This window comes from Thermothelomyces heterothallicus (genome assembly GCF_042370625.1).
Source record: "Thermothelomyces heterothallicus CBS 202.75 unplaced genomic scaffold P884_scaffold_9, whole genome shotgun sequence".
Lineage (NCBI taxonomy): Eukaryota > Fungi > Ascomycota > Sordariomycetes > Sordariales > Chaetomiaceae > Thermothelomyces > Thermothelomyces heterothallicus.
The window spans coordinates 730327-754295 of record NW_027192570.1 but is presented as its reverse complement, the minus strand read 5'-3'; the positions used below and the strand labels follow the sequence as shown (position 1 = coordinate 754295).

Here is a 23969-nt window from a genome sequence, read left to right as displayed (position 1 = left end):
CGCTTTGGACACGCAGGAGCGAAACCCACTCACCAATCATACCCATCTTTAACCATGCCAGCTTCTTGATGCATTAGAGACAACCACCAACTGGAACTTCAGCAAGGGACAGAGACCACATTTCACGAAGCCAAAAACATCCTCCTACTCGCACCATAAGCCGGTGTTCCCAAGGTTTTTTTGTGTTTTTTTTAATTGGGGCGGAAAAGTCGAGGGAGCGAGCGAGCTATCGGCGACAGACGAGTTTCGGCTCTCCGCTCCAGCCACCCCTCCGCCGTAGCCGTCGCCCTACGGAGGGGCCAAGGTTATAGCGACAAGCGCCAGGAGCTGGCGCGACAGGATATTCGGTGCAGGTCTGTTCGGCTGCTGTTCCCGGGCTCCGGAGTCGCGCCTTGTGCCCAACGCCCCGGCCACGCTCGTAGGCCGCACGTGCCTCGGTCGCTCTTGCGTCGCTGGCAGTGACAGCTGTGAGTCTGCTGTTGCTGCTTACGTTGCTGTCACCGTTGTGGCTGCTGCCATTGCTGCTGCTCTGACTGCCGTTTCCTCGGTTGCTTCTAAGGGAAGGCGATCTGGTCGCAGCGCTCAGTCTCGCACGTTCTTTTCGGGCTCGATTTCGACCTCCTCGTCAGACGATTCCTAGCGGGTCTCGGAGTAGTCATTGAGAGCGACACAGACGGCGCCACGGTGGTGGCCGTTGTACTGGCGGATGACCTGTTGCGTGTGCAGCTCCCACAGGCGCGCGTAGTGGTCGCTGCAGGCCGTCACAAGGTAGGCGCTGTCGGCGCTGAAAGCGCAGTCCCACACCCAGCGCTGGTGGCCAGTCAGAGTGGCCTCGAGCGGGAAGGCGCGCGGCTCGGCATTGGGACCGGCCGGCTCCATCTCCTTGACCTCCCAAATCTTTGCGGTGTGGTCGGCGCTGCAGGTGGCCAGCTTCTTGACGTCGGGCGAGAGGAGAATACGAGTGATGTATTCCTTGTGCGCTGAGAAGTGAGTCATGGGGACCAGCTGGGTGCGTTCGAAAGCTTGGATGAGCTGCCAGACGTAGACATTGCCCTACGGTGGTGGTCAGACTTCGCGATAAATCAGAACGAGTGCTACTGGCAACATACCGCATTGTTGGCGGCACAGAGGAGAGTGCCGTCAGTTGCGACTGTCACGCTGGAGACAGAGACGTCTTCTTCGGGGATGAGCTGGTGGGCACAAGTATTCTCCGCCAAGTCCCAGAGCCGAATGCTGCCGCCTCTGTCGCAACTAATAATCTCGCCCTGATTTGGGTGAATGACAACGTCATTGACGGGCGATCCGTGGTTGTAGCTCCGCTGAATCACGCCGGTGCGCGTATCCCAGATCTTGACGGTGCCATCCTCGGAGCTGGTGACCATCCACTTCCCATCGCAATGGAACGCAACGCCGGTGATGTTACCCGTATGGCCCTCGAATACCGAGATTGGCGCGGGGTTCGTGGAGCGGATGTCGAATAGCTTTACCGTGTGATGGCCAGCAGCTGCGAGGTGGCGCTTGTCGGGAGAGATACACAGGCGATTGACCTGGGAATCGGGATGTTGAATGGTTCGGGAGCAGATTCCAGAGAGAGCCTCCCAGAACCTGGAGAAAGGGGGTTAGCGAGTGCTATAGTCGACAGGTATACTTTGAATTTCGGTGTACTACGTGGTGCGACGAGCGGGCGTACCTGATGGTGTGGTCGTAACCAGCTGTTCGCGAGCCATCAGCAACACATCCGTCGGAGCTTTGTGCCAAATCTGTCAGTGAACCTCTCTTACCTGTGCAAAGAATGACCGACATATTGGTGACAGCTAGCAGCTCATCCCAGCAGTACAAATAGAAAGGATTGAAGTTCAGGTGTGCTGCTGCATTGCTGGTGACCAGGTGCGCAAAAATGCCGGCAAAGTCAGGTTGGATGTAGATGGTGGCATCAGATGGATAGAATGTTCGCGACTTTCAGGTCCCTGGGGCTTGGAAAGCTCAAAAGTCCCCCGCAGTTGGGTGGTCCGTGACGCAACTCCCGCTGTGTGTGAACGGGCTCAGTCCAACGGCAAAGTCCGCGCCTACACTAGTTCCCTTTCTGTTGCCTATGTTTGAGACCCGCTGCCGCCAACCCTTGCCGAGCTCACCCACGAAAATAGTGTAATCCGTAGCTCTCCATCCTTACCTAAGAAATCCCCGTACCCTATTGGACTGGGGTACGAAGCTCTCGGTATGAACCAGAGGGCCATAGGGTGCAGTTTTGTTTTTCCGGCTCCGAGGAGCGAAGTTGTGTACGGTAGACATAAATAGGGGGCGCCCATCCAGGGGCATCACAACAACAACGGAGAACAACGTCGATGGACACTCTTTTGTTGTAAAAGACCGGTTCACAACCAGGATGTGGTTCTTCTTTCGTTTTTGAGTTTGGGTATCTTTTTCCACGGGAGTAGACTCTTTTACGTCTGCCCAGAGGGGCATCGCTGTCGCCACCTTCGTATCCATCGCCGCTGTCCTCCGGAGGACTGGACTCGTCAGCTGCAATCGCGAATACTCGGACGCCCTAGACGCTTTGAGCCATCGCTCCTCTCCATCTGACCAGACGGAGGTTTGGTTCGGGAGGTGTGTAGCTGGGCCGGAAGAGTTGGCACTAGCTTAATAAAGAAAAATTAAAAGTAAAATTAATTGAGAACTAGTTTTCTTTTTCTCGCTTTCACTAAGGGTTAGGGTTAGAATCGATTTGAATTGATTCTTAGCTTTATTGGTCAGATAGTATCACGTGATGCTCGCATAAGGGGGGGGGGTTGGTACTCCCAGGCCAACAACCACCGACTACAAAGTACCTTCCCTTTAGTCCATGTTGTCTGGCGCTCCTTCACTTTAACTCGAATTTGCGAAGAGAATTTTATCCTGGTCTTTCTTTGACCTCCCATCCTGTTGCTCTTCGATTGTCCTATGATTGTTTCTGGCAAAACTCCCTTCTCTGGCGGTCACAAAGTCAGCACCCATTTAGGTGTTTTCCGATCGCTCGCAGCCCTAGCACAAATCTTCAACCTCCACAAATCGTGTTCGATTGTATGTATGTACTCCGTACGTATATAGGTATATACGGAACAATGCACGAAATACTCCAACTGGCAACGTTCGGCCCTATTCTTCAACAGTGTTAGCCAGAACCAACAAGATATATCTGTGATAACCAAGGCAAGCACACCTCTCACTTCTCACACTTCTATCTAGGGGGGTGCACCCAAACACCAGCAATGGCGTCCAATCGGCTCCCGCAGACGGTCTAGCCCTGCGGCTTGCTGATGCCGTGCTTCCTCCCTAACACTCATGCGGAGGCCGACGCTACAGCGTCCTCGCAAGGGGCGAGCGGAGATTCAACGGTCTTGAAGCAGGCTTAGACTCGAGTGGGACAGTGGTAGATGAGGCCGTTAGGGCTGTCGCTGCAAACCAATGCATGACGATCGCCTCCTGCAAGATTTGACCATGATCGATTGAGCGTTGCGACATCAGGACAGCCACAAGGTGCGACCGATCAGCTGGTCTACCGTCACTTCGAGCAGCAGACGGGCCTTTTCTTCCTACACTTCCACAGAAAGCCGATTGGAATCTTCGAATGCGACATCTGGATTTGGGATTGGAGCAGGTGGGAAACAGCCCAAGACAAGATGAAGAATTTGGCTGATATCAGGGCGCGATCCTTTCACTAGTCCGCAATACCAGACTACTGCGGAATCTTGAAGTCGACAAGTTTCCTGCCCAAACATGCCCTGAAAGCCAACATCCATCACAGAATCAAGTAGAACCTCCATGGATGCTTGGCTAGAACAGCCACCAAGGAGAGACAGAGTGAAAGTTCGAGAATGTAGAGGAGGCCCAGGTATGTTTCTTGATCATTATTGGCCCTCTATACCGCTACAAATGGACGCTTCTCAAGAACAGCTCACAATAGACTAAAGTTTAGCTTGAGAATTCGGAAACCCAAGAAGCTGTGCAATGTATCAAGACACCGTTTGCATTGTTCGAGCAGTCCCCGTCGCCGTTCCCCAGCAGCTCAATGGCCGTTGTGCTATAAGCACAATATGGAGGACTCGAGCCGACAAAAAAGAGGATGGATGACGAGTCAAAGAGCTTAACCTCAACCTTCAGGAAACAACTTGCAGCCTGAATCTACTCATCGAAACACTTTACAACGCACCCGAACTCGATCTCAATCATTTCATGTCCCGTGGGACACGATTCCGGGGTGGCTCTGCGAAGAATCGCCGCCCTTTGAGGATTTTTTGTGGCCATAAGATGAGCCGCTCGGAGCACTGCCCGACGGAGCGGACTGCGTTCCAAGCGACTGTCGGTGGGTGCATGGAGACCAGAGCAACCCCGTGCCGCCGCATCGACAGCAGCCTCTAGACGGGTCAAGGTTAGCCCTGGATCGGGAGCAAAAGAAGGAGCAGATACAGGTATGTCATACACTCTCATGCTCCCCGCACACATGCTGCAACTGGCTGGCTGATACAATCGACCATCGCTGAACAAGACACAACCGCAGGACTCTGGCTCCATCGGGAGCATGTATACCCGTTAACAAGTTACTTCCGTGAGTGGTAACCCTGCGGTAGGCCGAGAAAGATGCCCCAAAACTTTGTCTGAGCGGGACGTTCTGGCGATTGTTGTTGTCGGGCATTCGCAGCAGAACAAGAGCTCAGCCCGCTAAGGGAGACGATCCCGTCTTATATGGAGCATCACTTGTCTCGAGGGGACTAGTTGTTGGTTGCTTTACTCTCGAAGTACCATTCACCGCCACCCGCGCATACCACATCCCTTCTGTTGCCGCAACATCACATTTCCACAAGCCAATAACGATACCAGCTTCGACGGGGAATGAGGGTCTGCTGATCACGGCTCTACGCCAATGATGGCGACAATACTGCCGACGTCCGGGTACTCCAGGGGCTTACAACATATGAGTAACTTTACTTGCCGCGGTTGACGAGACGTCTTGGGAACCTCGAGGCAGGTTGCACGCGCCAGAGACTCGACCTGAGGGGGGTTAACCGAGCTATGGCACGTCGGGTCCAGTGTTGCTCAGGAGGCATCTCGTCTCTGCCGGCCCTGTTTACTCGCAGTATGCTAGACACCGATCTTGCCGAGATCACTCCGGGGCACGTTTCGGGCCGCTGACAGGGCACATGACGAGCACTAGCACGCCAAAGCCGACATCATGGGTATCTGATGCAGCTACCCGCCGATCCCAGCTCCGACGTAAGTTACATCATCGTTCTCTCGCCATTCTCTTATGGGCCACCACTTCCCACCCGCCGTCAGCGAACATGTTCCGTCCTTCGATCGAACCGTGAGTCGAAGAATCCAACATGTGACTACCCGCGTCAACCTTGGACGGAGGCATCATGCCCGCTGACGGGGCCCGAGACATGGAGGCCCAAGGCTGCGTCGGGTCTCATCGAAAACCCGTCGTATCACCACCCTGCCCTCTTCCCCGCGCCCCATTTCTAAGCTTGGCGCACATTGAGCTTGACGATGCGCCAAATTCCTCCGCACTGCCGTTTTCTTACCTTACCCTGGACGCCAGAAAGAGCAAGCCGCTAGATACCGCATGCAGAAACCCGACTGTTGGTTCCAGAGTGCCGGGTTCCGTTTCAGTGGGGTACATCGCCCTGCACGTGAGTCGACTTGTGCGGAACGTTAGCACAAGTCAGGCAAGCGAAGACATGCGAGCAAGGCGATCAGCTCAAGGACTTCTGTTCCAAGCCAAGTCGTTTGGTGGGTAACACATAACCCAGGAAGTTCCGAAGTCCTACTCGTGAGCTTGTCCAAGGGCACCTCCGCCATGAGCCCACGAGACATCTTCCGCAACGGCCCGAGTGCCTCGAATTTATCCAACGGCCGAACGACGCCCCAGCTGCCCAGTTCTTACCAGCGCCTTCAAACAAAAAGGGGTGCAGTAGCTAAACTCGGAACCTGTGCGACCAAAGCAAGCACGTCATCCGAAGCACCATTCGTCTAGTTATGGCCCCGGCTGACGATGCTCACCCAGCATACGATGAAGGACATAATAGGGTCCAGGTTTTTTGCATGGAGATCCCGTCATGTGCCCAGAGATTGGCAACCTCGCCGGTGGCATGAGTGTTTTGGGAAGCGGCTCTGGCGCCACTAACTAATGCTGAGGCTGTCTCAGGAGCTTCGCTAGTTGAACTTGGCAAAGTCGCTCGCACTTTTTTTTTACCCTTAAGCGATATTCAGCAAGGATTAAATCGCATCCTTGCGGCCAAGAGCATCGCAAAGACTGTTGTGAGGTTTCCTCGGTGCGCTTCAATTCAGCTCCGGGGAGAGTTAAGCTGAAAGAAAGGCCCCTATATCCGGCAGCGAGCACGCCTGCGACGGGGTTAGGCTGTGTGGGTGAGATTTCACACCGGTCCATCTGGCAGAAACTCGATGAGAGGAGCTTTCCTGGAAGCGGAATGGACCAACAGGCGGGTGGTGGCTTGGCCCGGCTGCACTCAGATCACTCCAAAGAGCGCAAACCCAACATGGCTTGTTCTGCCGGCCTACAGAAGTTGTCACCGCCAAATCACAGGGGGAACGAGAGCCTCAGTGCGAGTTGCTTCATTCAGAATAGGAACGCCGAGTCTCCCGCGTGTGGGTTGAGCAAAATGCGGATGACATCCGTAGGTTTTCTTGACCTCGCCACCCCATGTTCAACTTCCCCTTCTCTCTCCCCCTCCCCCACCCCCGGGAACCCTTTTGATGCCAACCGGGGAAAGGACCTCCGAATGAGCCAAGACGCGGATCCTGTAACTAATCCGACACGTGCCTCCGCGTTCGCATACCGGTCCATCTTTTGACTTGTTACGGACGATCCGCATCGTTTGGGCATGAAGCTCCCACTGGGGCCCGAACACGGAGATATGACCGTCATCCTTTTCAATGAAGGGTCAGTCCGTGATCGGCGGCTATTCCAGGTTGAAGCTAGTCTCGACAACTGACATGCGAAGAAACAAGTCGTGTCGTATGTACCTCTCTGCTACCTACCCCTGAAGCCAATGGGGCCTCTCCGGTGAGACCGAACGCCCAACGAAGCAGACAGGCGGACCCGTACGGCGAACATTGAAGACTACCACTTTTTCCATTTTCAACGCGGGATGTCTGTCCAGTTCCACGAGTCAACTGTCTGCGCAAACGAAGATGAATTACCGACTTTTTCGCCCGCTACGGCGCCATTCCGATAGCCACCCTGCGATTGTGAACGTACCGCAGTAGGGAAATCTCGGCAGGACCTTCAGCCTCTCAGTAACAGCGATTGGTATGCCAACCATGGAGATTTTGGTCACCCCATTTCCATGCAGCCGAGCTAGCAGTCGTCAGTTCCCCGCTTTGTCGTGGACATAATCAGCGCAAGGTCTGAATATCTGTCGTTTGCCTACTCCCTCCTGCGGCCCCAGGCGGAAAACGTCCGGCAATCCTACCAAGAGCGCAAGAAAAGATATGCACGCACAACCCGCCTCGCCTCATCCCCCCCCCTCCTTTCCCCCCGCTCAATGAGACGACTGGGACGACTCAGCACAGCTGTCCCTCGTCGCTTCTTTGTGTAACTGATAACGCCGCGCTTCGCGGGTTATTTTTTTCTTGCCTTTCCGTTTCTCTCCCCCTTTGTCTTGCCTGGTTTCGGGAGGTGGTCGCCCGGTCGCCTTCGTGTTCCCGTCGACTATGGTTCCCGCCCAACCGAATTGAACCGAGGATGATGGGGATTCCCCCCCCCCCCCCCGGGTTGTGGAAAGAGGCAGAACGAGGGGCTCAGGTCACGTACCGGATGGGCAGCGAAGACGAGCCGAATGATCACGCTACCAGGTCTGGCGGCTACTGATCGGCCTAGGTATTGTGACTTGAAGATGCCCAAAGAGACGAGAAGGATGAGACGGCCCGGGGAGGGACGGAGGGGGGTCACGCTACTCTGCCTGGGCGAGAACCTCGAAACTTCAAAGCGCTGACTTTGTTAATACAGAAAAGTACGTCCTCGTCGCCACTAACTTGATGCGCCTCTGTCCCTCTTTTTTCTGGCTTGTCTTTCCTGTCCATCGAGTACAGATCTACCGTCTTCTTCTAGTTGACAGAACCGAACGGCTGCCTCGCTTGTACGGAAGGTCCTTTTGAGATACCAAATTTGATACAACTTTCTACTACAAATTCATCCAACGTAGTTTCCCTCTTGCTCGTTTAATGATGTTGGCTGCTCCTTAAGGAGAGATCAGCGAGCACTAATCTATGCGGACGGGAAATATCAACAGTCTAGGAGGACAAAAACATCTTTATTCAATTGGGGCTATTGCGCGCGTGATGGCAAAGTGACCTGTCAAGCAACTCACCGAGCTCCTCTTGGGGCCGGAAGCTTGCTAAAGAACCCCGTCGCAAGCAAGATCTGAGAAACAATGTTCGGCCTTTCTCATCACGAGCGCGTCCGCACTTCACTAGTCCCGACCGCTCGCTCATCCCGTCTCGAAGAGGGCAAACAAAACACGAAGGCAGTCCGCCGGACAGACACACGTATATTCCGAGGGAAGAAACGTGCATGTGGTCGCCCCCTAGGCTCTGAATTCACCATCATAACGACCATCTCGGGGCCGACTTCCGTAGGTCACGCATACTTTCCCACAGATGGTTCCCCAGCTAAGTGTGTTCTCGCCGCTCAAGTCCATTCATTCCAGTCTGTCGTACAGAGGCACAGGCTAGAGATCTAACGCACACTTCAGGCCGAGACTTCGAGTAACACGTGATTCGACCCGGCATACCTAAAACCTATAGCAACAGCGGAAGAAAACATATGATTAGAACGCAAAATCATCCCCCCTGCCTAGAGACAGCAGTCACATGCCATCACGTAGGCATCCAATCATATATCCGTCCGTAATGACATGCGTTGTCCGAGCTCCATTCCGTCTGCAATATGCCAGTTTCCCGTCCCGTCCCTGAGCCACTTCTCATGATACCATTTCCGTGCTCCCACACAGGCACAAACACCATTCATTTCCTCCTGAAACCAGTAATGTCTCGTTAAGTAGGCGAAACGAAGAGATGAAGACGCAAGCCAAATCCCAAACAAAGCAAAACAAGTCATCACGTTTGTCACCGTTCTCAACTGAATGTGGGGGCAGTGTAGATGAGCGTGCCAACAATCATGGCCCCCGCTGTCACACCACCGAGAGCGGCATATCCGAGACGCTCCGCGATACGCATCATCCTCGCCCTCTTCGTTGACCTTTCATCCGATGCCGAATTTGAAGGGTGCCTTCCAGCCCGGCCCGACTTTCTGACATGTTGGTTGATGGCCCCCCCCTGCCGCAGCGAAGACTCTGACTGTGTAGCCTGGGCTGTAATAGCAGCCCATTCTTCCTCCTCTTGGGTTGCAGATGAAATGTCATCTGCCTTCCGCTTTCCTTCGCCGCGGTTAAGTGGTTGCGAATCTTCGTCCGCCTGGGCTGCGGAAACTGCACGAGGTTTCCCGGCCTTCTGCGTCCGCTCGCGGTTGCATTGCGATGAGTGAGGCTGCGTCTCTTCGACGGGCGGCGGAGTTGGAAAGGATATCCCCGTTTTCTTGTGAGAGGCCACCTCACTATGGTCTGCCTGAGAGGTGTTGACGATATCGGATATGCCCACGTGGGTTCGACGGGAGTGTTCGTCCAATCCTTCGACGAGGCTTACGGGTGAGCCAATGACGTGTGGCTCACCAGGCGAGTAAGTCGTGCGGTGACCGGCATGGCCAGATTGAGACTGCGAGAATGGAAACGTTATGTGCGCTGCCGGGTTAAGGTGGTGGTCTTTTAGTCCATCCACGGGCTCATAGTTATTGCAAAGATCCCGGACCGAAGGAAGGCGTGAGGCAACGGCTTTCTGTGTCATGAGCGTGGTTCTGTTTTCCTCTCGCGCAAGGAAGTAGTCCATTTTTCCCGTCCTGGCGCCCATAATTTCGGCCGTCTTGGTACCTGGCGCTGAAGTCGAGGGATCTCCAGAATGTACCGCAATTGGAGACTGAGGCTTATCGCTATTCAGCAACAAGTCAATACTGACCACCCCATTCCCTCCGGTGGCGGTCTGGCCCTGTGCGGGAGCGGCGGGGCCGCGGGACAAAGATTTAACCAGTGGCTCGATCTCTGGGAAGTCCAAGAATTCGGTAGACTGTGGGAGGTTGCCCCAGTCGTGTTGGAGATGGTCTTGGAGATGAGTTAGCACTTGCCATCGTCGCCGTTCCAGTGTGTCCATACTATCGTCTGACTCAAAGCCAAAACCACCGTCGTCTGATGGATGGTCTCCGAAGTCTCCTTCGCTGTCGTGGACGCTCTCTGAACTGTTCAGGTCGTCCACATCATCGGAACCATCCATGCGTTCATCGCTCGTAGTCTCACTGCAGGCTGACCGCTCGCTTTCAAGTTCTTCATCTGACTCGTCGGAGCTGTCAATGCCCAATCTGGAAGGGAAATCAACGGAATCAAAACGAGGGGAACTGTCCCATGCAGGCAGAGATCTGTCATGATGATGATCAACCATGCTAGCAGGAGTGTCAGTTCTGTCTCTCGACTTCTCGCGATCCGCCAATCCCCCGAGCTCAAGACTAGTCGCCTGGTTGTCAGCGGCATCCTCAGTTTGATCGATCTTGCGCTCGGCAAAGCTGGTCGTTCCCTCGTTCTCGTCCATTGGAATTGGTGAGCCCCGTGGTGTTGACAGGTCAATGACCTGATGAGACTGATGGCCGGCGTCTGAGCCGGTCAGATCAATGCTGGGCACAACAGCCGCGTTGGATGAGGCAAAGCCGCCCGGCGTCGTCAGGTGACGCGCGTTGGTTCCCAGTTTCATGTTCTCATCATTGCTAGATTCATCGACGTCGGACCCGTCGTCGTCGTCGGATTCGTCGGGCACTTGAAACGTGCTGGTACCGTCCCTGGTGGAACATGTTAGAGGCCACGCAGGATGGGTAAACGTAGATGCTCTCACTGGTTGGGGAATTCGAGGCCGACTTTGACCGTGGTGGGAACAAACTGCTCTAGTCCCCGCCAAATCGGCGCGCCAAATCGCAATACATCTCCGTCCTTGAGTTCGCGAAACTCATCAGCAGGGATACGCTCGTCGCCGTTCAGGAATGTGCCATGGAGCGAGCGCAGGTCCTTGATCTCAACTTTCTAGCAAACTGTTAGCGAATCGAAAGTACTTGGAAAAGGCACAGACAACGCACGTTGCAATCCATTCTGGCAAAGATCTGGGCGTGGTGTCTGGACATCACCGGGCTATAGAACCACGCATTCTCGATGCCTGCGACGTAGCCTTTCACGGAAACCTTGGACGCTCGCCCGACTATGATGTTGTCCTTCCCCTGATGGAAGACAATGCGACGTTCGGGGAACAGGACGTCGGAGCCCGAAGACGGATCCGTGGAGAGGCTGAGCACCACTGGAGGGAGTGTTTGTCAGAACTTGAGGCAAGGACTCGAACAGCAACAAACGAGAAGCGATCCCGGAGTTTGAACGAACCAGTTTTGTTGGATGGGGTTGTCGCGCTCATGGCTCTGGAGGTCTGCCCGGGAAGCCTCGAGCTGACTGCTGAGGTACAGATTATGTTAGAGAGGAGCCAAAAGGCTGCAGTTCAGGTGTTGCTGGCTCGCTCTCTTCCACGTCAGAGGGAGCGGAGGTGCAGATGGTGGTGGCTCGCTCAAGTACTGCTTCGACCCGATACTGTGGAGAGATATAACGGGCGGTCAAGCTGGAAGAGAGCGAAGGAGAAGGAGGTCGTGGTGGTTGGTTTCGGGAGCCAGGCAGGGTGCCCTCGAGCAGTTTCGGAAGGTGGGGGGTGTAACTAGGCAAAGGGTGCCCGCGGGCGTGAGATTGGGTCTCTAAGCTGCGACTGGACAGGCGGGCTGCCTTTAGTTCTCCGCGCCTTCCCGCACGCGGGTCGGGGCTACCAATGGTTCGAGTCGCAAATCGGAGAGAATAACGGGGAAACCTCCTGCCAATGGGTAATACGTTCTTTGTTCTCCTCGCGAGACACGTGCGAATGAATAGGGGAGAAAAGTATACCAGCTCCTCGATCCTTTCGCGAGTTCAAAGCGGCCTCGAGTTGGAACCGATGAAGGTGCAAAGGGTCATGGGGTCGAAGCTGAGCCGCGGGGTGCGGGGCTCGGGGGCTATTCTGATAGAGGTAATCTTTAAGGTCGGTAAGGCCTCAGACTTGTCAAAACGACGAGAAAAAAATACCATAGCGCCAGCGGACTGACTTAGATGTGCCGACCTACTGATGAGGTTACTAAGCATCCATATCGCCCTTTTCAGTGAAATCTAGAATAGCCTTTGGGAGAGGTCGCACCCATTATTGCATGACATGACCTCGGGACGAGTCACGCTATCTTATCGCAACGAGAATGTCTGGGCTGACGGCGGTGCTCCACTTCACATGCTCGCTGTTGGGCTGAGCGTGCAGAGCCTGAGGTGCCTATTGACGCCAAACAACGCAGCCCGCTGATACTTGGCACCACATTCTTTCCGTTATCCATCGACTATATCAGGTACCTAGGTACACAGTTCCTATCTTGTATCATGAGGATATCCGGCCCTCTACTGGAAATATCCAACAGGAACGTTGACAGCTTGACAGCTCGACCGTGCGCAATCTCCGTGGGGCGTCGGGAGTAGCCGTTTCAGGCTAGCCAACATGCAACCACTTTAACAGTGCCAAGGCTCAGTTGACAGCACCCCGCCTTTTCGGTTAACTCGCACGGAGCGTGTTGTAACTATACGGATTACATGTATATAGGTATGTACGGAGTACACTACATGCATACTCTGGCGAGACTGTTACACTCCTACTGTATGTCTTCTGTCTCCGTACTCCGTACTCTTGTACGGAGGGACCCCGCGATGGACAGCAAGTACGCACCTCTACCTGCGATTTCCAAGGTACCTCCCGAGGAAGTCGAATACGCGGTCGTGGGTACCTAAGGCATGCACTGTACGCACATACATTAGTGGGTCCAGAGATCCGGAACTGTTTGAGAGGATCGGATCAAATCATTTCTGCCGGCGGCGCGAAATCGATTACGAGAGAATGAGAGAAAACCTCCTGGAACGAGGGCACGCGAGGTGCTTGATGAATAACGGCCGTCGACGATTTGAAGTACTACTATGTAGATCTGAATAATAAAGTGTCGGGTGGCCCGCTCTGCGGGACAAGTGCTGCCGTGTGTTACCCCGCCACCCTCTTTTAAAACTTGCTCCATCCCCGCAGTGGCGCCTGTATTGTACGTACTATCCCTACCAAGAACTTGGTGGCTCCGTAGTGGACGGGATTCTTGGAGCAGCACCTGATGCGTCACGTCACAGGGCTGTCGCCCCCCTGCTATGCTCCATCCACCTAGCGAGAGAAAGGCTTCCGGAAACTCTTAAATACCGAGCCGGCTATTCCTGGTGAAGCGGAATTCAGCCAAACACCCGGACTCGGAAGTATCGGTTTCCTTTGATAATCGCTGGCAGTTCTTTTCGGACAGCCAACGCTATCGACTACGCCCGACTTGTCCCAGGATTACGCCCATGGATCTATTGACGGTCGACAAAGCCTGCTATCGCGAACATCCAACAAACCCAAGAATTTGGCCAACAGCCCGTTTCCGCCACGCCAATTACGTAGATGACAGCGGTTAAACGCGGTGCTTGGGACCTGGCTCTTTTATTAATTCTCATCCTTCTTCTTCTTCACGGTACCACACGCAAACAGAGAATTCCTCGGACCACGTCCTCAACGAACCAGTTGCGACATCTTTTCTAGGCGGCAATCAACATGTCGGAGCTCAGGAGACGCGCTCTTACGGGAGGCAAGACGGTGTCCCGCAAGGCGAGGGCGAAGCCAGAGTCGGGCCTCTCTTCTACGAATCATTCCCCGAATGGCTCTCCAGCAACCTCGCGCGCGGGCTCGAGGGCCAACTCGCGGCCCGGTAGCCGGTACGCCTCGGAAGACGAGTTTGCCAGCGACTCGGAGAACGACGACGTGATGACCTTGAGCACCAACTCGGTCGATGAGGAGGACGACGTGGACAATCTTTGGGCTGAGCGCCTTCAGGACCGGATCGCCGAGCTCCAAGATCGGAAGCGGAGCAACGTCCGGGGCCGTGAAGCGACGCTGGGGGGATACAATCACCTTCTGAAGCACCATTTCGCCCAGCGCCAGCTCGACCGCCATGTTGCCGAGCTCCATCCCGTCTTCCTCAGGGATATCAAGAGCGGTACCAGCAGCGAAGAGCGCTTGCGGGCCCTCAAGGCCCTCACCCTGACCATCCTCACTTGTACTTCGGAAACTGTGTTCGAGCAAGCATTCCCGGTGCTGAAAGCGGCATGTTTTGACGCGGAAGAAGAGAACAACAAGGTGGAAGCGATTCACGCCCTCTGCATCGCCGTCACGTACGGAGGGGGTTCGATGGAAGCTGCGGAGGAGGTACTCGACTTCTTCTTGGAGATCATCGAGAGCGATGGCCAGTCGGTCGGAGCACTAGACAGCGGCCCCGTGGTGACGGCCGCCCTCCAGGCCTGGGCGTTCGTGGCGAGCCACCTAGACGACCTGACGGTGCAGAGCGAGACAGCCATCGAGGCCTTCATGGAACAGCTCGACAGCTCGGATCCCGAGGTCCAGACCAGCGCCGGCGTTAACATCGCCCTTCTTTTTGAATCGGCTCGCGACTACGAAGAGCAGACTGGCGAGAGCGTCGACATGCAATACAACCAGCACCGGATCATGACCCGGATGGCGGAGATCGTCCGGGACTCCTCCAAGACCGTCTCCAAAAAGGGACGGAGAAACTTGCGGGCCAACTTCTCCAGCATCGTCACTTCGCTCGAGCGTGGCAAGGGACCCGGCTATTCGACGGCCGGCCGATCGGGGCCTAACCCGCACACGGGCGGGTCGAAGTCCGATGACCACGGTGAATTTCGAGAGTTTGGGTACCGGGAGAAGATCCGTATTTACAACCAGTTTCTGCTCATCAACACATGGTCTCTCCATGCCAGAGCCGAGATGTTGAAGACCCTGCTCGGCGGCGGGTTTGTAGCTCACTACCTGGAGAATCAAGTCGTCCGGGATATTCTCAGCGATGCTGAGGTTGAGTTCATCGGAATTAACCCGCCAAGGAAGTAGAGCAGCAGAGGGCCCTCGATATATATCCGGGGCTGAGATCTCATTTGATCAGGTTTGCTTTGTCCAACAGGTTGTGGAGAGTTTTAGAGAAGGGTTGGCATCATTGGATTTCTATTTCTTCACCTTGCTCCAGGCTGCGCTCGAGGCAAAGGCTCGGCGTGCGCACAGTCTTGGAAATATCTCAAGCAACATTCATGGTTCAACATAGCCAATAGAGAGTAGATTGTTATACGCAGTGGCTGATCATGATCTGGAGCACACGTATTGTCCTCTGTGCACTCATTGACGGTTTGGAATGGTTCTATTCCAAACCGCGTCGGTACGCCGATCGATTTGAGAGCAAAGATATCGAGGGGAAACTGGCGATGTTCTTCATCGAGGTTATGCTCTGAGCACTCCTGCGCGAACTGTTTGCAAAAAGAAAAAGAAAAAAAGAAAGGAAAAGAAAAGAGAGAAAGGCTCAAGGGAGGTACTGACTAGCGTCACTCCTCCGTTAGTTAGTAGCTTATTGATACAGCAATTGCCAATCTGGAATTGGCCTCCCGGGTTTTCCTCATTTCGAGGCTTGCTGTTCCACAGCGGGAGCGGTAAATGGTGCAGAAGGCGGCAGCAGCGGGATACCAGGATCCGAGCTTGAGTTTAGCGTCCCGTCCTGCTTTATCAGCATCCAGCCCAGCCACTTTGATTTTGCGGTGGTAGTCGAAAATTGGAGTATCCAGACCCCAGTTACCACGCACTAATGTATGCTACAGAGAGAGGGCTCATTTCCTATGTAAAGTACATGCTCCGTACGTGCACACGAACAGCGCGATTTACATAGGGAAACGGTTCTGTGTGAAATAAAAAAAAAGGATGACTTCATCGTCGCTCTCCTTGGGCCATGGCAGCGAACGTGATACGGAGCACATAGGGCTCATCAACCTGACTTTACCGACAACCCGCTTTATCCCGTTGGCTGGGAAGCGCTCGCAGTGTGATGATATCTTCCGCACTTCGCAAGTCGAAGCGGGTGGTTGGGGTTCGATGAACCCTTTTGGGCAGATAGTTAATTGGGTGACAGGACAAGAGTGGCGTCTCTTTTTTTGGGCGGTCGGGTGTGCCGTGATAATTACTGGTTTCCCAAGAGATCGTCGAGTGGAGCCCTTTTTTTCCCGTCCCAAGCGGGCAGCACCCTGTTCGCCCCTCCAAGAGGTCCCGCCCGTTCTCTGACGAACCAGGGTCCCAAGCTGAGGTGTTGGCTTCTTCCGTTCCTGGCGGGGACGTAGCTAACTACACTAGCCGAAAGTCAACAAACCGCCAGCCCAGCCTCCTCGTTTGTCAGATCCCCGATGTCGAGATTTTCGTCCCAGTAGCAATGCTCTCTCAAAGGTCTCTGGGAAACACCATCACGAGGAACTGACTGATGCCTACTTTCTTGCACGGCAGTCTTGTCTCGAAGGGGACTTAAATTCCCGTTTGGAAAGCCTTCCTGCAGCTGGGCCCCACAGCACATACAAGCACTTGCACTGGCAACGCTGTATGTACAGTACATCCGTACCCTGCGCCTGCACCAGCCCGTGAGCCTCGTCTCTTCTTGTCTTGCTCCGCCGTTTCTCCAAGCTGCATGTCGCTGCAACAGAGACCCCAGGTTCCACGCGCAATTGGCCGATCCCATCAAGCACCGCCAGCACATCAAGCACTCTTAGCCACTCCCGGACCACAACAAAGCCTCTCATAGGTCCCTCCTGGGGTCTGCAGAGTGGGCGGAAGGCGAAGATAAGGGCTCTTGCTGCAGAGAAGCCAGAGACGAAAACATTCCGCCTGCGTGCCCATCGCAAAACCCGCCACTCCCATAGCTCTGGGCCATCCAAACACTACCCGACTCCTCGGCGCACGTCTCGATTTCTCCTTCTCATTCACACACGCACACACACACACATTCTTTCTCCTCCTCCCCTCCCTCCCCCTTCTGTCGCATCATCAACAAACTGGCGCCCGTATCTGGCTAGATTTGCCAAGTCTCCGCCGCCCGTCGCCGCGATTGGACCTGCCGTCGTTACGCCTTGCCCCGCTGTGCCGGCGACCGTTCCCTTTGGTCGCCGCTTCGACAAGACCCTGGGCCAGAGGTGCGTTTTGGCGTCTTTTGCGCCGCCTCTCGGTTTTCTGGCAGGCCGCCGCCCCGACTCCGATTACGCATTGTTTTCTGTTTCCATTTGCTTGTACGTACAATCCTCGCAGTTTCATTCTCCCAGCGCAGTCAGTCAGATGCACCTTTGCATTTTTCGTTTGGTCGGTACTTCGTAGACACGGGCCCTGCAACGGAAGATCCGCAACCAACCCCTCGGGGAGAGAGAGAGAGAGAGAAAGAGAGAGAGGGGCCCTTGTCCATGGGACGACTGCCTGCTCACATCCCCCGCGCTGTTGTCCAAGGACTCGTCTTCCGGCGCCTAATGCCCACTTGACCAAAGCCGGCCGGCTACACACCCCGGATAGGCATCCGTTCTTCCCTCTTTTATTTTATTTTCTTTTCATTTTCTTTACGTTTTCTTTACATTTTGCACCTACTCCCCCTCCCCTCCCTCTTCGTTTCCACTTCGTTTCCACTCTCGCTTCATCGTTGGCCTTTTGGTTTGGTTTAAAACCGGGTTTTTGTTTGTGAACAGTGGAGGGAGAGACTCCGTGGAAGGGAACAATTGGACAAACCTAACGAAGGGCCCGCTGATACCTAACCAACGAAACAGCTGCCCGCTGGCTCTCGACACAGCATGGCGGTCGAAAGTAAAAGGCGACCTGCGCCGCCGTTGCCTGCGCCCACCGAAACTAATTCGACGGTGCTAAGCGGCGCTCAGAGCGACCTTGCTCCCAGCGACCCCGGAACCGATGCGTCCAAACCTGGAGACGAGAAATCGACCTACTCACTTCCCGACGACGGCACGCCCGTCACCATCAGGACAAGACATCGGCAGAGCAGGTCGCAGACTTCACTGCTGATCGAATACTTCGAAGGCGGCAGGGGAAGCACGACATCTGTCGCGAGCGAGCACCGGAAACCGAGCGTCCGCGTCCGTGTACGACCGAGCAGCAAACATCGGTCAAAGAGCGGAGGGGAGCGGGATCGCATCAAGATCACACATACCAAGTCGAGAAAGTCGAGCCCAAGTCGCCGATCTGGCCCGACTCGCAGCGAAGTGGAGGGTCTGTCGACACTCACCGGCGACATGGAGGACGCCAGCTCATACGCCTCGGCGACCGAGGAGAGCACCGTCAGCCGCAACCCGATCGACATTGAGATCGACCGAGGCAGCAACGTCCGCCGCCGTCGCCCCGCGAGCCCGCTGATTCCGGCCGCAGATAGCAAGGCCAGCTATCACGCCCCCACCATGAGTGAAATCTCCGCCATCCCGGCCGACAGCTTCCTTGACGGGTCCGGGCCTGCCACGTCTTTTGGCATGTCCGAGGCCAAGAGCACCAGGAGCAGGAGCCCCTCACGGACCGGCGACTATCTCGCTGGTGCTGCTGCGGGGTTGAGTGTCGCTGCCGCCGCCGACAAGCTTCGGAACAAGAGCCGCGAAGACCGCGAACGAGATAGAGTGGTCAGCTCTCGGAGCCGGGACAAGGACGGAGAGCGCAAGCACAGATCTGGCAAGAGCCGAACGAGCAGCGTGAGCAAGGACGAAAAGTATGCCGAGCGTGCGAAGTCGCCGCGCAGGAGATCCAAGGGACATTCCGACTCTCTCGTTTCGGGCGCCGACTCCACCGTGCTCTCCTCTGCCGTTGCGCCGGGTCATAGGTCCGTGGACCAGCAATCCGTCCGGTCCGGGACCTCCAAGGCTTCGTCCATCAACAACCCTAAGCTGCTCGAGACGGTTGAGGACGCCATCCGCCGCCTCATCCTTCCAGAACTCAACGCTCTGAAGAGGGAACAGAGCCGGCGCGGCGCCCGCCGGGATTCAACCACGTCCAGCACGACCACGGCCTCTCGGGATGAGTTTGCTAGCGACAGGCGACGGTCTGGAGCCGCCGACAAGCACGCCGCCAGCCAGCGCGACAGCATAAGGAGCAAAGAGAGCCGAGACCGCGAGGCCCGCAACGACTTCGACGACAGCAGCGCCCTCAGCCACGACTCGGTCGAGGACGACCACGACCTGGACAACACTCCGGGCCGCAGCACAGATCGCCTGAGATCCGCCGCCGTTGCCGGCGCGGCCGTGGGCGCGGCCGCCATTGCTGCTCACGAGGTGCTCCAATCACCCTCTGACGACAAACAGCGATCCAGGCGGCGGCGTAGGGCCGAGATGCGGACTCGCGGATCCGATCATGCTCTCGACGACGGAGAGTCTGATCTTGGACCCCCGGTGCCCCCCATGCCCTTGATGAGCGACGTGAATGCCTCCGACGTTACGAGAGCATCCATCCAGTCTGCCGAGACGGACCGGCCGCATTCTGCCAGCGAAGAGCTCGCCCCCGGCCGTGGCCTTGGACACGACCAGCCGTCACCAGCATCCACTCCGACCCCTACCGGGACGCCAGTCAACCTCCAAGCGCTGGGGACTCAGCACGCTAATGTTTCTCACGGAGACCTCAAAACATTACCTCAGCAACGCACCGGGCAGTGGGACGAATACGTCATCGACGATAACGGTAGGAAGGTGCCATCGCGTGCCGCGAGGCGCTACCGGGGTGGAGAGGAAGAGGAGGAGGAGGAGGGATATGACGGTCCCGGCTCTACCCCAGCGTATGCTCCCGATAGCCCGTACGATTACTACAGCACCCAGGATGTCCCCCCTCCGCTCAAGTACGTCCCGTACCAGCCGGAGCGGCGCGGCCTCAGCCCGATCCCTAGCGTTTCTGGATATACCGAGGGCGGCAGTGAGGCTCCCAACCGCGAGTCGCGCGCTTCACACCGCACTGCCGATTCTGTCTCTTCCACCGGCGGATCCCCCCGGCAAGGTGGGACTCGTGGGGTCACCGACGATGGGCGGAGTGTCAGGAGCTCCGGTATCAACCAGGACAACGTCACAAGCCTGGCAGGAAGCGAGCTGGACCGTGTTGCACCTGGCGAGGCTGTTCGTGCCGTGGGCCTGAACCCTGACTTTGTCCATCCTCCCGGGATCGAGTCGAACGTGGCATCTTTGGTTGACGGCTCGATGCTTGATGGTTCCGCTCTCACAGGCTCCTCCAGTGCCGTCGGTAACCATGCGTATAACGGGCGTGCATCGATGGCCATTTTGGACGAGGAAATCGCCCGCGAATCTGGCACCCCGACCAAGCGGTCCGTCGCCAGCCAACGCGATTACGCGGATGATCGAGCAAGCACTCCCGCATCCGGGAGCAGCCGGTCTCGCGAGTTCGTCGAGTACGATCTCGACGAGTATGGTAGGAAGGTGCCTCGGACGACCTACCGACAGTCGCCGACCGTTTCGGAGGCCGCAATCACCAGCGCGGCGGTCGGTGCCGCTGCTGCCGTCCTCCGGGCGCAACATGCCAAGGGCCAGCAGCAGGTCATCTCGGATGATGAGGCCGAGTTCCAAGGGGAGGGTGTCCAGCGGAACAAATCCTTCAAGGAGCGCACAGAGAACGGACCACGTCCGGGCATCGACACAGCCAGCGCTGAACAACTGGTCAACAGTGACGAGAAGCCTAAGCTGGGTTTCAACAGCATGCCTGACCCGAACGATCCAATGCCGGATGGGGACTGGAATGACGATGACCTGCTCACCAACCCATCCCTTCTCAATGGTAAGGGAGGCCGCGAAGAGGAGGAGGAGGAGGAGGAGGAGGAAAGGGATCGCTGGGCTGAAAACGCCACACCTCGGCAACAACCGCAACAGCCTGCAGGTGAGGTCGAGTATCAGGATCTGGACGGGGCTCACGCTTCACCCGCGTTACCCCAGCAGCGAAGCGGGCATGATTTGGGCATGGCCGCCGCGGCTGCCGCCGCAGGTGCGGCTTCCGGTATGGCGGCCGCGCAAAACCATAGCCGCCAGCCGAGCCAGGAGCATGATGAGTGGTACAGGACTTCTGAAGATAAGAAGCGCGACACCCTCGTCACTAATCCGTACGAGGGATCCAGCCCGGTCGCCAACATCCCCGGTCTGAATAACACTCTGCTCCCGGGCTTCGACAATTCTGGTTTCGGTGACCTGTACGGTACTCGTAGCCCAGTCGGACACAAGGTGGACGAGGGCTACATCTCGCAGGGCCCTAACAAGACTCCGGACTTCCAGGGCGCCAAGGGAAAGGGTATGGACTTTAACACCGCGCCAGGCGCTGGCGGCCTGGGAGCTGCAGACCCGTTTTACAGCACGCCAGGTCACGCCCGGCATTTCAGCGGCATGTCGCAGGGCATGGGCTCCCCAATGTACGATGCCGCCACGGGGACGGGCATTGAGAGGATTGAGTCGAAAGATATCATTGCCCTTATGCAACACGTGAGTGTTTCTCTCTCTCTCTCCTCTCAGCCGGAATTCTTTCTTTCAGGGTACTGACTTGTTATTTCTAGTTGATGGTCCGCGATGCCCAGCGCAGTGCGCGCGACACCGAGATCCTAGTGACTCTCGTCCGTGCCGCGACGGAAATGCGTAACAACTTTGAAGACCTTAAGCGGCTACTCGCTGATACCGAGGACGTTATCATTACCGAGGTCAAGGAGAATACGGAAAAGACTGTTCAGCGCGCCATCAATGGCCCTCGTCCCTACCCCGGCAGCGCCCCGCGCTCGATCCAGGGCGGCTCACAAGCAGGCACTATCAACGGCGACGACATCAACACGAAGAGGAGGAGCATCTTCCGGCGTGCGCTGAAGGGTTTGACCGCCAAGGGGGCGAACGACCTGAGCAGAATCGAGGACATGCTCATGCAGCTCCTGTCCGAGGTCGACGTTCTCAAGGCGCAAACTGCGCCGGCCCACGGAAGCCAGAGCAACCACGGCGAGCCGTCCTACGACCACATGGAGCCCGAGGTCCAGAGCGAGCAAGACCACGGTTACGAACCGGAGGGCATGGCCGGCACCTCGACGGCGAGCCACGCATCACAGTCCGGATACCTCTCCATCCAGTCGCGCGGGACGTCGGCGAAACCCGGGAACGACCGCAAGGTCTCGGCGCACAGGATAAGCACCGTACCCGAAGCCAACGAGGAAGATTACGACCACGGGCGGAGGAATGACGATCGCCGCTTGATGACACCTACCCAAGAGCAGCGCGGGAACGCAATGCCGTTAGCGACGCCCCCTGGCGCTGCGGCCCAAGCACAGCACTCGCAGAGCAACGAAAACACCCCTCAGACGGAGGAGAGTGGCAAGAAGAAGGCAAGGTCGAGCTGGTTCCGCATCCCGAGGATCTCGCGGTGGTCAGAGACGACAGCGTCGAGCGGTGCGGCAGAGTCTCGCCACAGCAAGCAGTCCAGCAAGGATGAGAGCGCCCACTTTCCCACCGGACAGTCGCGCTCCGGGTCTCTGGACCATTACCAGGACAACTACCAGTTCTCCCCGCCCCAGGGGTTCCAATCCGACAAGCTCCACACCGGCTTCTCCGAGACGGACCTGCCCCACGGTTATCACGAGGACCATGGCGAGCAAACGTACGGGCAGATGCCGCCGCCTTCGCAGCCCGAGCCGAACTGGGTCAGCATGAACATGACGCCCGAGGACCCCCAGGTGAAGGCGCACCGCGACTCGCTGAACCTGATGCACCCGCAACCGCGCCAAGGCCAAACGGAGCGCTTCAAGGCCGTGCTAGAGTCCCAGGCGCTGGGCTACGACTCGCCCCTCAGTCCCAGATCCGCAGACTGGGCCGGGTCCGCCACCAGCCTGCACCGGTTCGGCCAAGCCCAGCACCAGCACAACGACAGCTACGGCTCGTCGGCCGACGAGCAGCACTACCACCAATCCCATCAACACTGGGCATCGTCTCCGTCGGCTGCCGCCAACATGACGGCCACATCCAGCGGCGTCCCGCCTCCGCGCCCGCCCAAAGAGGCACTTGACGCTGCTACCAACAACAATAACGGCCACCACCCGCCGCCCAGCCCCGGCCTGACCCGCAGCGCCGCGGCGACGCCGCCGCAGAACAAGCGCATCAGCAAGCTGCAGAGAAATAACGGCAGCCCGCTGCCGCACCACAGCGTCGAGAGCGGGTACGGCACCATGACCCACGGCGTGCCGACGGCGAGCTACATCAGCAGCCGGGAAGGGGCCGGCAGTCCCAGGCTCGAGAATCGGAACCTAAGCGTTGCTCAGGCCGGCGTCAGTCGGCGGCCGAGTGGACCGCGGCCGATGACGCCCAGTGGATCCGGAGCATTACGGGTTAGAGAGGCGAGTGGGTTGGCTATGGAGTTGGGAATGGAGGATGATCGGAGGAGAGGTTAGTTTAAAACCCATATTTCCCCTTCTTTTCCCGAAGCGGGACCGCTGTGTTCTCTGCCGAACGGTGATGTGTGGACGTCGAAGGACCAATGCTGACAATGTGATGCAGACACCTTCGGCTCGCAGGACACCGAGACCTTCTAAGGAAGAGTCGATCTATTGACTCATAGATCGCCCTCGAGCAAATATTTCATGATTCATGAATGATATTTAGTCGCGGCGGTTCGGAGCGGGCTGCCGGCTCAGCCTAACACTGATCGCAACGAGGAATGTAGCAGTCATGCATCGCAAACCGAGCAAGATTGAGATGGATTTGAACAGAAAGCCCAGTCACGCTAAAGGGAGGGGAAAAAATAAAATGTGCCCTGGGAGAGAGGAAGGGGCGGAACATACGACCACTTGGAGTTGGTATCTGGGAACTGTTCGGGACGCGGGAACGTAAAGGCTGATGGAGGCATGACTA

General features: G+C 56.6%; 5 protein-coding genes across 5 annotated transcripts; 2 read left to right on the top strand and 3 right to left on the bottom strand.

Annotated features, from left to right (window-relative positions):
* Nucleotides 1-249: 249 nt before the first annotated feature.
* Nucleotides 250-1946, bottom strand: P884DRAFT_131702 (quinon protein alcohol dehydrogenase-like superfamily). Its single transcript, XM_069437207.1, has 4 exons — nt 1782-1946; nt 1691-1712; nt 1110-1605; nt 250-1053 (listed from the first exon to the last, which is right to left on the bottom strand). Exons 1-4 carry the CDS (start codon nt 1801-1803, stop codon nt 637-639), a joined length of 957 nt encoding a protein of 318 aa, XP_069298229.1. The 5' UTR covers nt 1804-1946; the 3' UTR covers nt 250-636.
* Nucleotides 1947-8935: 6989 nt separating this feature from the next.
* P884DRAFT_131632 (uncharacterized protein) lies at nt 8936-11773 on the bottom strand. Its single transcript, XM_069437206.1, has 5 exons — nt 11520-11773; nt 11225-11439; nt 10987-11171; nt 10260-10933; nt 8936-10208 (listed from the first exon to the last, which is right to left on the bottom strand). Exons 1-5 carry the CDS (start codon nt 11548-11550, stop codon nt 9133-9135), a joined length of 2181 nt encoding a protein of 726 aa, XP_069298228.1. The 5' UTR covers nt 11551-11773; the 3' UTR covers nt 8936-9132.
* Nucleotides 11774-13632: 1859 nt separating this feature from the next.
* On the top strand, nt 13633-15588 carry P884DRAFT_131625 (interferon-related developmental regulator-domain-containing protein). Its single transcript, XM_069437205.1, has one exon. It carries the CDS (start codon nt 13816-13818, stop codon nt 15160-15162), a length of 1347 nt encoding a protein of 448 aa, XP_069298227.1. The 5' UTR covers nt 13633-13815; the 3' UTR covers nt 15163-15588.
* A 1381-nt stretch (nt 15589-16969) lies between these two features.
* P884DRAFT_258931 (uncharacterized protein) lies at nt 16970-17971 on the bottom strand. Its single transcript, XM_069441293.1, has 2 exons — nt 17883-17971; nt 16970-17360 (listed from the first exon to the last, which is right to left on the bottom strand). Exons 1-2 carry the CDS (start codon nt 17906-17908, stop codon nt 17198-17200), a joined length of 189 nt encoding a protein of 62 aa, XP_069298226.1. The 5' UTR covers nt 17909-17971; the 3' UTR covers nt 16970-17197.
* Nucleotides 17907-23509, top strand: P884DRAFT_199009 (uncharacterized protein; the record flags this gene model as incomplete). The annotated part of the gene is made up of 2 exons (XM_069438204.1): nt 17907-21572; nt 21644-23509. The coding sequence occupies 2 exons, from the start codon at nt 17907-17909 to the stop codon at nt 23507-23509; spliced, it is 5532 nt and encodes a 1843-aa protein (XP_069298225.1).
* Nucleotides 23510-23969: the final 460 nt, after the last annotated feature.

Coding starts and splice junctions, on each gene's coding strand:
- P884DRAFT_131702 (XM_069437207.1), bottom strand. CDS start 1,803: ATGTCGGTCATTCTTTGCACAG. Junction 1,606..1,690: donor GGTTACGACCACACCATCAG/GTACGCCCGCTC, acceptor CCCTTTCTCCAG/GTTCTGGGAGGCTCTCTCTG. Junction 1,054..1,109: donor TCTGTGCCGCCAACAATGCG/GTATGTTGCCAG, acceptor CCACCACCGTAG/GGCAATGTCTACGTCTGGCA.
- P884DRAFT_131632 (XM_069437206.1), bottom strand. CDS start 11,550: ATGAGCGCGACAACCCCATCCAACAAAACTG. Junction 11,172..11,224: donor TTGCCAGAATGGATTGCAAC/GTGCGTTGTCTG, acceptor ACAGTTTGCTAG/AAAGTTGAGATCAAGGACCT. Junction 10,934..10,986: donor GGCCTCGAATTCCCCAACCA/GTGAGAGCATCT, acceptor ATGTTCCACCAG/GGACGGTACCAGCACGTTTC.
- P884DRAFT_131625 (XM_069437205.1), top strand. CDS start 13,816: ATGTCGGAGCTCAGGAGACGCGCTCTTACGGGAGGCAAGACGGTGTCC.
- P884DRAFT_258931 (XM_069441293.1), bottom strand. CDS start 17,908: ATGCTGTGTCGAGAGCCAGCGGGCAG. Junction 17,361..17,882: donor TGTCGAGAGCCAGCGGGCAG/CTGTTTCGTTGG, acceptor GATTGTACGTAC/AAGCAAATGGAAACAGAAAA.